Source organism: Pelophylax lessonae (assembly GCF_965119305.1).
Source record: "Pelophylax lessonae genome assembly, chromosome: 3".
In the NCBI taxonomy this organism is placed as follows: domain Eukaryota; kingdom Metazoa; phylum Chordata; class Amphibia; order Anura; family Ranidae; genus Pelophylax; species Pelophylax lessonae.
Genome location: NC_138770.1, coordinates 40609147 through 40621333, shown reverse-complemented (window position 1 = coordinate 40621333; position 12187 = coordinate 40609147). Strand labels below are relative to the sequence as shown.

Below are 12187 nucleotides of genomic sequence, written 5' to 3'. Positions count from 1 at the left end.
TAATAATCTTTTTATTTCTATTTTAGTAGATGGACAGGAGATGAGGAAAACCTCAGAGGATTGTCTCACTTTGTCTCCAGACTGTAAAGTAGAAGATGAGGACATCACACAGTATAGTCCAGGAGAAAACCCGGCTACCTCAAATGTCCATCCGGCACCACACAGTGTAGATGGACCATCGTATTCCTCTTATCCTGAGGAACCTCAGACTGTGAAGGACAGTGCCGGACCATCGTATTCCTCTTATCCTGATGAACCTCAGACTGTGAGGGATGGTGCCGGACCATCGTATTCCTCTTATCCTGAGGAACCTCAGACTGTGAGTCACGTTGCCGTCCTTACAAAAGATAAGAGGTTTTCCTGTACTGAGTGCGGGAAGGGTTTTAATTTTAAATGCAATCTTAATGTGCATATATTATCTCACACAGGGGAGAAGCCTTATTCCTGTCCCGAGTGCGGGAAATGTTTTTCAGATAAGTCCAGTCTTTACAGACATCAGAAATCTCACACAGGGGAAAAACCTTATTCCTGTCCCGAGTGCGGGAAATGTTTTTCAGATAAGTCCAATCTTTATAGACATCAGAGATCTCACACCAAGGAAAAGCCATATTCCTGTACTGAGTGTGGGAAAAGTTTTTCAGTTAAGTTACATTTTTCCACACATCAGAGATTGCACACAGGTGAGAAGCCGCATTCCTGTCCTGAGTGCAGAAAATGCTTTTTAAAAAAATCACAACTTATCAGACAACAGAGGTCCCACACAGGGGAAAAACCGTATTCCTGTCTTGAGTGCGGAAAATGTTTTTCAGAATTGTCCAATCTTTATAGTCATCAGAGATTGCACACGGGAGAAAAGCCATTTTTCTGTTCTGAGTGTGGGAAATGTTTTATACAAAAATCAGCACTTATCAAACATCAGAGGTCTCACACAGGGGAGAAACCATTTTCCTGTCCCGAGTGTGGTAAATGTTTTTCAGTGAAGTCCAGTCTTTATAAACATCAAAAACTGCACACAGATGAAAAGCCGTATTCCTGTCCTGAGTGAGGGAAATGTTTTTCACTGAAGTCGAGTGTTTACAGACATCAGAGATCTCACACGGGGGAGAAGCCGTATTCCTGTCTTGGGTGCAGGAAATGTTTTTCAGTGAAGTACAGTCTTCACAGACATCAGAGATCTCACAGTGGGGAAAAAGACACTTTCCTGTCCCAATTGTTCCTCATTGAAGTCCTGTCTTCCTGTACATCAGGGATCCCACACAACCCGCGAGGTGTATTACTGCCTTGAGTGTGGGAAATGTCTTCTCTATGAAGGTTTCTGGACATCACAGCTCTCATGTAGGGAAGAAGCACACCCTGATATACACCTCAGATATACTCCATGGCTGATCTTCATCATGTAACAAACACTTCATAAGGAGATCAGAGATCACCAAATACATGGATGAAGTGTTGTATTGTGTTGGCCATTGATAGCAGTAGAAAAATAAAAATGGAGTAATTTCCTCCAGATCAGAGTCCATAGGGCCCCCCTTACAGTGTAAGGGGAAACTCTGTGGACCCCGATGAAAAAGAGTCCTCTAATGTAAAGTAGAACGCTGCATACCATGAGGTAAAGGAGAACTCTAATGTAAAGGGGAACCCTGATGTGAGGTAATTTCTGGTCACCAGAGCCCCCCTTACATCAGAGTCTACAGTAGTCCCCCTAACATCATGATCCACAATGTTTTCCTTAACATCCGAGTTTCCACTTACATCAGGGTTACAACAGAGTTCCCCTTTACATCAGGATCCGCAGAGTTCCCCCTTACAGTGTAATCCTGCAGACTCTGATGTAAAGCGGAACTCCGAGGACACTGATTTAGGGGAAAATGCCAGGAACTCTAATGTGGTCCCACAGAGTTTGTGTGACCCGGGTGGTTGAAGCTGTCACTGACCTGTCTCCTCTGTAGGACTGCTCAGGTACAGGGCCGTGGAAGCACTTAGGGCAGCCTCATTCAGGCCACAGTCCTCTTCTGCTTGTTCATCCTCTTATCCTCCAGATGGACTCCTCCCTGTCCAGTCGCTCCTGCTATTGAGGCTCCTTCCTTGATCTTTCATCGATCTTCATTCAGACAGTCCTCCCCCATCTTATGGCTCCCCCTCCACTCCTACAGTTTGTAAAAGGCATCAAACTGGCGCCATGATATCAATGGCCGCGCGCCTGCTCAGGCCGTCCCCTGGCTGGCTTCCTGTCCTACAGCCATCTTTTTTATGGACAGCCGCCGTCATTAAGGGACACTTACGGACAGTGTAAAAATTGACCGATTTATACAAACTATCAACTGGCAATCCTGGCCAGGACTGATTTTTCATTATTTTTGCACACATGTAAAATGCACATTTTTGGCCTGAAGGTTAGTAAAAACCCCCAAACTATTTTTTTCTCACAGCAGATTCCCTGGTGAATAAAATGGGGGTGATTGTTAAGGTGTTCATCGTACACAAATGTCACCTTTAATATCTGGGCTTATTTTCTACCTTTTCCCCATTTTCTATGGTGTGATCTTTTTTACAATCCTTTGTTATAATAATGTAACATGTTGTGTATTGTATTGTATACAAATTTATAACAACTCCGCCTCCACATTCCAGACAAGTAATTTTCCTGAATAATTGGATTTCTACTTTTACTATTTCTTCTTTTTTTTTTTTTTTACTGCAATCTTGTAAAAAGTTCAATTATAATAAAAATAATGTATATAAAAAAAAATTGTGGTGTTGAAATGATGACAAACTTCGGTATCCAAACATTGCTTATAGGTGACACCTAAAAAGCCTTTTTAGGTCATCCGTTTAGATTTAACCGTTATTAATGGCCACCCATGCCAAAGTCCTAATGCTTGCCGCCTCAACCTCCGCAACATCTCCAAGATATGTCCCTTCCTAACCAATGATGCCACAAAGCTTCTAATCCATTCCCTGGTCATCTCTCGTCTCGATTACTGCAACTCCATTCTCATTGGCTTACCTTTAAAAAGACTATCCCCCCTTCAGTCCATCATGAACGCTGCTGCCAGGCTCATCCACCTTGCAAACCGCTCTGTGTCTGCTACCCCTCTTTGCCAATCCCTCCATTGGCTGCTACTCAACCAACAAATTAATTCAAGTTACTAACCATAACCTACAAAGCCATCCATAACTTGGTGCCCAGCTACATCACTAATCTGGTCTCAAAATACCAACCAACTCATTCTCTTCATTCCTCCCAGGACCTCCTGCTCTCTAGCTCCCTTGTTTACCACTTCCCATGCTCGCCTCTAGGACTTCTCCCGAGCTTCTCCCATCCTCTGGAATGCTCTACCCCATCTGTCCGACTATCTCCAACTTTGTCACTTTCAGACGATCCCTGAAAACACATCTCTTCAGAGAAACCTATCTGACAACCACCTAACAACTGTACTCTTATTTTCTCCATCAGCCCATCCCCCACAGCTATTACCTCTTGAATCTCTTGACCGTCCCTCTTAGATTGTAAGCTCTAACGAGCAGGGTCCTCTGATTCCTACTGTATTAAAGTGTATTGTATTTGTACTGTCTACCCTCAAGTTGTAAAGCGCTGCGTAAACTGTCGGCGCTATATAAATACTATATAATAATAATAAAAATAATGGGTCGGAGTTTAATCTGATTTATTGAATTTTCAACATAGTTTTAACAATGTTGTGATCTGTGAGATGCACGTCCAAGAGTCTTTTCCTTTGCTTGCCTTTATCCTGCTCTTGCATTATTCCTGCCACTGACACCAACAATGGGGCCAATTTCCTGCTTCTGACACCAATGATGGGGAATAAATCCTTTCATTGACAACTAAAATGGAGCACTACTCCTTCCACGGACGTCAACTATTTCTTCCCCTATTACCAAAGACCAGGCATTGTGTTCTCCCACTTGGCACAGTCCAGCCCCCCTAGAGTCTGAAGGACAGTAAACTGGCCCTTTCTTTTGAAAGTTTGGAGACCCCTGTCCTAGACTATGGTTACACTAAGAGCAGTCACATCCAGGTAGCTTAGGTACTTTAGAAGAAATAATAGTGGCCACGACACAGGTCTTCAACATCTGTATGCAGAGTGGCCTACCATTGCAGACCATGAAGAACAGTTAATGAGGCAACCTAGAGGCTGGTAAGACACTCTAAAAGCCATAGAGAAGAGCACAGAATAGGAAATAAAAGAAGTAGGGGAAAAAATGTGTGTGTGTGGGAGGGGTGGTTAGGGGAGATGGGTAATGGGAGGGTAAAGTAGAACACCTTCACCTAAGAGGTCCCGGGAGTATCTGCAGGGTTGAGTGATTTCAGAAATGAAAGACCCAAAGGCAGAAGAGTATCGGAGATACAGCCAACCAGTTCATAGAATGGAGTGGGATTCAGATTTGTTTTCATCCCGGCCAGGCTATCATACATTCTAAATGTTCAATCCTGTCTATTTCACAAGCCCAAGAACAAGCTACTGTGAGGAAGTGCCTAATTAGACTTTTCTTGACCCATTTATAGGAGCCTGGCAACATGGATAACACAGTAAAGCAAGGTTCATTGGGATATTTAGTACTCGTGAGCCTATCTCATAATTGATGTATCTTATCCCAAAATGGTATAGTTCTAGGACAGGTATCCCAAATATGAATCATGGTAACAGAAGCCCGTAAACACCTCCAACAAGTATCCTAGATGGAAAGATCCTTTTTATATAGGGTATTAGGACATAGATACCATTTGGCCACAATCCTGTAATTGTCTTCTTGAGTGTGGGATGATCTAGATAACTTGTCTTTGGTGCCCTGTCTAGTTCCTTCTCCTATTTTGTCATAAATTGAGGCGGATTGAGATAAGATTCCTTTAGAAGAATTTGATAAATCCTGAAAAGTGAGTAGTCAGGCCTGTCAGATCTGGAGAGCAATGTCTCAAAGTCGGTATGAGGTCTAGTCAGAGTAGTAATACAACACCTTTTTTCAAGGAAATGTTTTAGTTGGGTGTATTCGAGTCAAGCCCTCGAAGGGCTGTGACAGAAAGGGAAGATGTGTGAAAGGGGAACAAGTTTCCCCTCAAAGAGGGTATGGCATGGTAGGGGAGCATCCCCCTCTTGCCATGATAGGAATTTGGGACAGTGGAAGATTGGAAGGATTGGAAGGAAGAAGGCATTCCCAAACTGGGTCAGAGAGCTAGGTATTGAGGAGAGTAGGCCTCTGTTTAAGTAACTGTCCAAGTAGCTGTAGTCACAAGTGGCAAAAGGTCTCTCTAGGGTCTGTGAGCAGAACCTGTTCACGGTAAGGAGGAGAGGTTCTAAGAAATCAGGTAATTTTCTAGGATGGTTCACAACTTAGTAGATTTACCATGGTACCAATCTAACACTCATAGACATGAGGCTGCTTGGAAATAGAAGGATAGGTTGGGAAACGCCACTCGACCTCTGCTCTTTAGTATGGAGAGGACAGATAGTCTAAACCTAGATTTCCTGTGTTGCCAGCTGTAATTACAAAGAGCCTTATTGATAGAAAGAATCCAGGAGGAGGAGAGACGGGAACCACTTGGACGTTATATAGGTGTTTTGGCAATATATCCATTTTAATGACATTCATGCAACCAAACCAAAAAACGTACGGTTTGTCATACGATTTAGGGCACGACTGAACCTAATGAAGAAAAGGTGTGTACTGTAATTAATGCCCACTAGAGTAGATAACAAGGATGAAATTTATATTCCGAGATATTTCACTGCCTTCGGTTTCCACTTAAATGCAAAATTAGATTGGACAAGTGATACTGTAGATAGGGGTAAGGAAACGTTCAGAACCTCTGTCTTGTTGTAGTTAACTTTGAAGCTACTCACCAATCCAAACTCCTCAAAGTCTTTGACAAGGGAGGGAAAGGACACAGGAGTCCGTGATATACAGTAGCTTGTCAGCTTCGGGAGCTTATAATGGCACTGTCTGACCGAGATAACAGAATTCTGCCATATAGCTACCGCAAGGTGCTCCATGGTATATACAGTAGGGGGAAAGACCCCTGCCGAGTGCCATTGCAAATCCAAATTGGGTCAGAGAGAAGGCCATTGGAGCAAATTCTTGCTGTTGGGCAACTGTGCACATCCATAATGTTACCCATCATAGTAGGCCCAAGACCTATCTAATGATGGGTACCCTCCAGGAATCACCAGTGGACTCAGTCAAGCGCCTTTTCAGCGTCTACTGAGATTAGACATGGCGGGATATTGTGGGCATTTTTTTAGCACATGTGCAGCTGATAACACTGTTGCAATTTGCAATCTCTGCCGCAAACAGATTAAGCATGGGAAAAACACCAGCCATTTGGGCGCCACATGCTTGCAAAGGCATTTAACCTCCCACCATGCTGCCTGTTGGCAAGAACACCTGAAAGCCACACAAAAGGGCCTTAAAAGGGACACAATTCTTCTCCTCCCTCCTCACCTTTCATGTCTACCCCCACTATATTTTATGACCTCCCAGCAGCTTCTACTAACAGGGATACTGGTATAGCAAGGGGGGGTCACAGTTCCTTGTAACACATCTGCCAGAAGAACACCACCAGCTGTAGAGTATAGCAGGCACATTTCTTGTACAAATTGCTGGCTTTACAACTCCTTCCTTTCCATCTGGTAGATTCTGCCCTCTTTGGTGAATTTACAGAACGTGCAGTACCACAATAGCAGGTTTCCAGTCACTATTTCTTCACATGTAAGGCCATTCTAGCTCTGTACCATCACATGGAAGGCAATGTTTTGGAATCGTTGGGCAAGGCAGTCAGCTGCAAGGTCCACCTTACTGCTGACACGTGGTCCCGCAAGCATGGTCAGGGACGAAATATTTAGTTCAAAGCACACTAGGTAACTGCTTGCAACTAGGAAGGATGCAGGACAGGGCGTAGTGCTTGAACTTGTTTTGCCCTCACGTCTCTATACAGCTGGTGGTGATGATGCAAGATCGGTCAGCTTCACCCCCTTCTCCTCCTCCATCCCCTCCTCTGTTGAATTGTTCTTTGAACCTCCAGTGCCCTCTAAGCATTCAAGGGGCTATTCAACGAGTTAGGCTAAAAGATGCCATGCAGTGCTTCAGCTGCTCTGTCTATGGGACAGGAGCCACACCAGAGCAGAGATTCTTTCAGATCAGCAAGGGCAGGCTCAGAGGTAGTTCACGCTACAGAAACTTGAGCTAGGAATGATGGTGTATGATATTGGCACTAACCTTCTGTCCGCCCTTTGACAGTTAAGGTTGACACATATGGCACTTTTGAGCGTATTCCAGAAGCAGAATGGTTTTAAGGGTAAGAGTATATAATATATAGATCTGTATATATAGTGCAGTGGTCAGTTAAAGTAAAGTATGAGAACAATGCCAGTCATATAGTCACTAGGTATAGAGTACTATTAGTAATAATAACACACAAGGAGAACTGTTCCAACTGCTGTTTCAGAACAGACTTTCTCTGGGTCTTCTACTGACATTAATTAGAGAGAAAAGTCTCTCCTGTACTGTTCTCTCCTTGACATATCGTAGAATGAAGCCGTATTGTTCTTTCAGTGTCATCATCCCATGTGCTGTCTATTTCCACACTGACATCAACAGCTCCTCCAACATCCCATTGTATTTGTTGTCTCACTATGTTTCCAATTATGGAGATCAAGAGATTGTCCGTTTTCTTCTCAATGTCACCAGACCACCTCTTCCTCTACTATTGGGGTGCTGGGCCTTTCTATGACTACTCTGAGCCCCAACCTCTTCTATATGCTTGTGAAGTAGCCACACATCTATAACATTTATTAAGTATCTATCACATTTATTAAGAAGCTGAAGAAAATGTCCATGATGTATAGGGTTACATATAGTATGAGCAGCATTAACCTTCACTCTGGAGTTAGAAGTCTGGCAATGCACAGAATGATACAGTAGCAGAGATAATATCAGCGCAAAAGGATAATATAAAAATTCACATAAAGCAGCTGCACTCTCAGGTCAACAAACAACACCCGTATAGAATCTGTAAAAATTATTAGAGCAGCGCTGGCAGATTAAAACTAAACAAATAAATAAATAAAATAAAACAAAACAGAATCTTTAAAGAGGAAATGCAAGTCCATGTAAAGCCCGTGAGTGAAACAGGTGTCATGCACTCTCTGAGAAAAAGACAGACAGGTGCGCTTGTGCACTAACGACCACCACCATACGAAATGGCCTCTCACCTCAAGAGCACTGATCATAAGCATGTAACAAACGGGCAATCATTGGACGATCATCCACAAATGAAAGGAAAGACAGCTCTATTCCACAGCACCTTAAGCAATGTATATCCCTGGGTCTGGACCGCAGCTCCACTCAGGACCATGTAATGGGGAACATGAAAGCAGACAAGCCCATAGTGTAATACTGATATATACTTTATTGCTGGGTACACATAAAGACAGCCTCTTACTTTGAAGATGAATTAAAACAGCAACAATAGTCACAGCGGTGCTGGCGGGTCCTGCAGACAACCTCGCCAGACTTCCAGATAGCAGCGGGTGACGTCAACGGCTCCGCCTTCCCCCCGAACGCGTGTCGTCCTCCAAGGGGTGGAGACTTCTTCAGCGGTATTGAAGGCGGCAAAGGACGTCACCCCTTATGTAAATCGGGCTTACCGCTCATTGGATGAGCGGTCACAATCAGCTGATTGGCTATTCCCCCTCGTCATGGCAACACAGACGCCGCTTCTTACTACACAGCGGAAGCAGAGACATCTGATGCCGGAGAGATAGCCAATCCTGTATACAATGCCGCTCGCAGAATGGCCGAGCTGGCACTAGGATTACATAATATGTAAAACTCAAAACTATTTACTGCCAATGCCAATCCTTTCCACTGTCTAGCGGAAACAGGTTAGCCGAAGGAAATAAATAATTTGGTTTATATTAATTCTAGAGTCAACCCTAAAAACACTATAGGTACGTTTTTATTGTTGTAACTGCAGGGAAGGCAATCTCCCTATTAGCCTAATACCCTTTTGCTACATGACATACCATCAATAAGGAGGTGCCAAAGGACTAAGCCTATCCTTGAGGCACTATACAGGGAACCCCTATAAAATAAATAAATAAATATATGGAGCTATCGACGTCCCGCTACCATCTGGATCACATAATTAAACTTAAAACAATAATCCTAAAACATTAAGAAACACTAAAATCCTAAAATACTAAATGCAATACAATTTCTTTAAAACACTACATCAAAAATAATAAAAACAGTATTATCGATCTGAAATAAAACAATTGAGATCAAACTCAACGTTTAACCCGCGGGGAACCCCCACTTTGGTTTCATATATCCAGAACGATTCGCGTTGACTGAGTTTCCTAATAAAATTTCCCCCCCTCCAATGCTTATTGACCCTTTCTATTCCCCAAAATTTCAAACTGCTAGGGTCTTTGTTATGATGTTTTTTGAAATGTTGGGTAACATGGTGAGGGGTTTTGCCTTTTCTAATACTTCGTACATGCTCGGCTATTCTAGTCTGTAGGGCCCTAGATGTCCTGCCCACATACTGCAGACCGCAGTCGCACTCAAGCATGTACACCACTCCTGTGGTAGAACATGTAATGAGATCTTTAATTTCATATTTTTTATTTGTAGCATTGGCTATGAAATCCTTCCTACGTTTAAGATTCTTTTTTGCGGTGCGGCATGTTACGCATTTGCCGCAGGCATAAAATCCTGACAGGAATGAAAATAATTTATTTTTGTTTTGTGTGGGCGGGTCTATTACCCCTGGAGCCAAAATGTTCCTCAAAGTTGGAGCCTTTTTATATACAAAGGAAGGATTAGGGGGTAATTTAGCCCCAATTACCTTATCCTGTTGTAAAATCGGCCAATGCTTCTTTATTATTTTTTCGATTTTTTTATATTGAATATTGTAGTCCAATATAATCCTAATTTCATCAGTTTTAGAATTGGCTACCTTAGGGATATTGGACAGGAGGGAATCTCTTGCAATATTCTGTACTGTTAATCTATCCTTCTCCAATTTTTCTTTACAGAACCCTTTTTGAATGAACCTCTCTGTATACAATTTTGATTGGGACTCAAAATCCGTGTCTGATGCACAATTTCGCCTTAGGCGCATGTATTGCCCTTTAGGGATGTTACACAACCATGTGTGATGGTGGCAACTGTCCAACGGGATGTATGCATTGCGATCTGTCGGTTTTGAGTAATTGGAGGTGGTGAATTTGTTATCGGTTTTTGAAATGACTAAGTCCAAGAAGACAACCTTTTCCTGACTTGTTGTCCATGTAAGGACAATGTTCTTGTTGTTTAGGTTGAGCTTATCCATAAACATGATTAGGCTATCTTGATCCCCATCCCAAATCAGGAAAAGGTCATCGATGTACCTTCGGTAACATAACAACTCTGGAGGGCGATCACTAAACACTACTTCTTCCTCCCAGTGGGCCATAAACAAGTTGGCCACACTGGGAGCGAAACGTGCTCCCATCGCCACTCCTCTAGTCTGTAGGTAATGTGATCTGTCGTACCAGAAATAATTTCTGGTCAGACAAAACCACAAACTACTCAGAAGAAAACTCCTTAGTTTTCTTGGAAGATGGGAGTTAGAGAAAGCCCATTTGACTGCTGCTTCAGCAGCATTATGTCCGATTATGGTATACAGGGATCCTACGTCCGCTGTAACCAGTATCGAAGAGTTTGAACACGGTAAGTTTTCCAGAATCTGTATTATGTGCTTGGTGTCCTTTAAGTAGGCCTTGGTGTTAATGACCAATGGTTGTAGGTGTACATCTATAAACTGACCTAGTCTAGACGTCACCGATTCGATTCCATTTACAATTGGCCTACCCGGTGGCTGTTCTTTGTCCTTATGCATCTTAGGTAGAAAATAGATGACTGGAGTACGACAAAACAAGGGATCCAAATAAAGGGACTCCTTTTTGTTAAGCACTCCTTTCTTTTTTCCTGATTCGACTAGAACATTGAGTTCACCTTTGTATTCAGATAGAGGGTCACCCCGTAATATACAATATGTTTCCCGATCAGAGAGGAGGCGTGTCATCTCCTTTTTGTAATATTCTTTACTGAGGACGACCAATCCTCCCCCTTTGTCGGCGGGTCTGATGACTATCTCTTTATTCTCTTCTAATGATTTAATTCCCGCTTTGATAGTTTGGGGGTCATTCACTTTTCTTACTTTTAATCCCTCCAAGTCCTTAAATACCATGTTCTTAAACACGTCCATATATTTATTATCCCTATTTTGGGGATTAAAAATAGACTTGTTCCTTAGGTTAGTGTGTAGTGTATAATTACTGGAGGAACTAATAGGAGCAGAGGAGTCAGCGGCGAGAACAGAGGAATTCTTAATGATGGGGTTGGACATGCAGTACTTCTTTACATTCAGAGAACGGACAAATTTTTGGATGCCAACATAAGTCTGAAACTTGTTTAAGTTTCGTGCCGGTGCAAACTTTAGGCCTTTGTCCAGAGTTCTCAGTTCATCGTCTGTTAGTTGGACCCCACTGAGATTAAAAATGCCGGCTCCTAACGGGATTTTTTTCCTCTGGACTCTCCTACCTCCTCTGTTTCCTCTCTGCTTCTTTTCCCTCCTTTGGCTCCTGGGGTGCCCTCTGATGGGCCCCTCCACCAGTTGTCCGACTGGTTCTGGAAGGGAAGAGGGGGGCCCCTCTCTTGTCCCCCCGTATTCCCTAAAAAAGAGTTCTCATATTGGTTGTTCCTAAGGGGATCGAACCTATTCTGGGTCGCAACTTGTGCATAGGTGTAGTCATTCCTTCTATTATTATGCCCTCCATTACCATGCCCTCTTATAGGCTGACCACCTCTTTGGGGGAGGTTTGTACCCCCTCTCCCCCGATTGTACCCTTGTGGGTTATGTCTCGGGGTCTGTGGTCGCTCACCTTGGGAGTATGTATAATATCCTTCTTGGTGATTGTTAGGTGGAAAATGGTAATTCCCTCTTCCAGGGGTATTGTGTTTCCCTCTTCCACCTCTACCCCCCCCCCTTTTCCTTCCCCGGTTAGGATGTCCTTGTTGGGGTTCGTTATTATAATAGGGGGCGGGAGAGGCTCTCCAGACCTCATTAGGAATATCCCTAATTGTAGGAGCTGGAGTGATGGGGGGGTTTTGAAGTCCTTCT

At 43.2% G+C, this 12187-nt stretch overlaps 2 protein-coding genes across 2 annotated transcripts in view; both read left to right on the top strand.

Annotated features, from left to right (window-relative positions):
- Positions 1–12187, top strand: part of LOC309550292 (uncharacterized protein) — a 979642-nt gene that overhangs the window by 460137 nt on the left and 507318 nt on the right.
- The window catches only part of LOC309550018 (uncharacterized protein), a gene marked incomplete at both ends in the record, with an annotated part of 96150 nt that overhangs the window by 54756 nt on the left and 29207 nt on the right, over positions 1–12187 (top strand). Inside the window, 3 exon segments of the mRNA XM_082250490.1 lie at positions 27–265; positions 317–1042; positions 1046–1135. Coding sequence (XP_082106616.1) covers positions 27–265; positions 317–1042; positions 1046–1135 — 1055 coding nt within the window.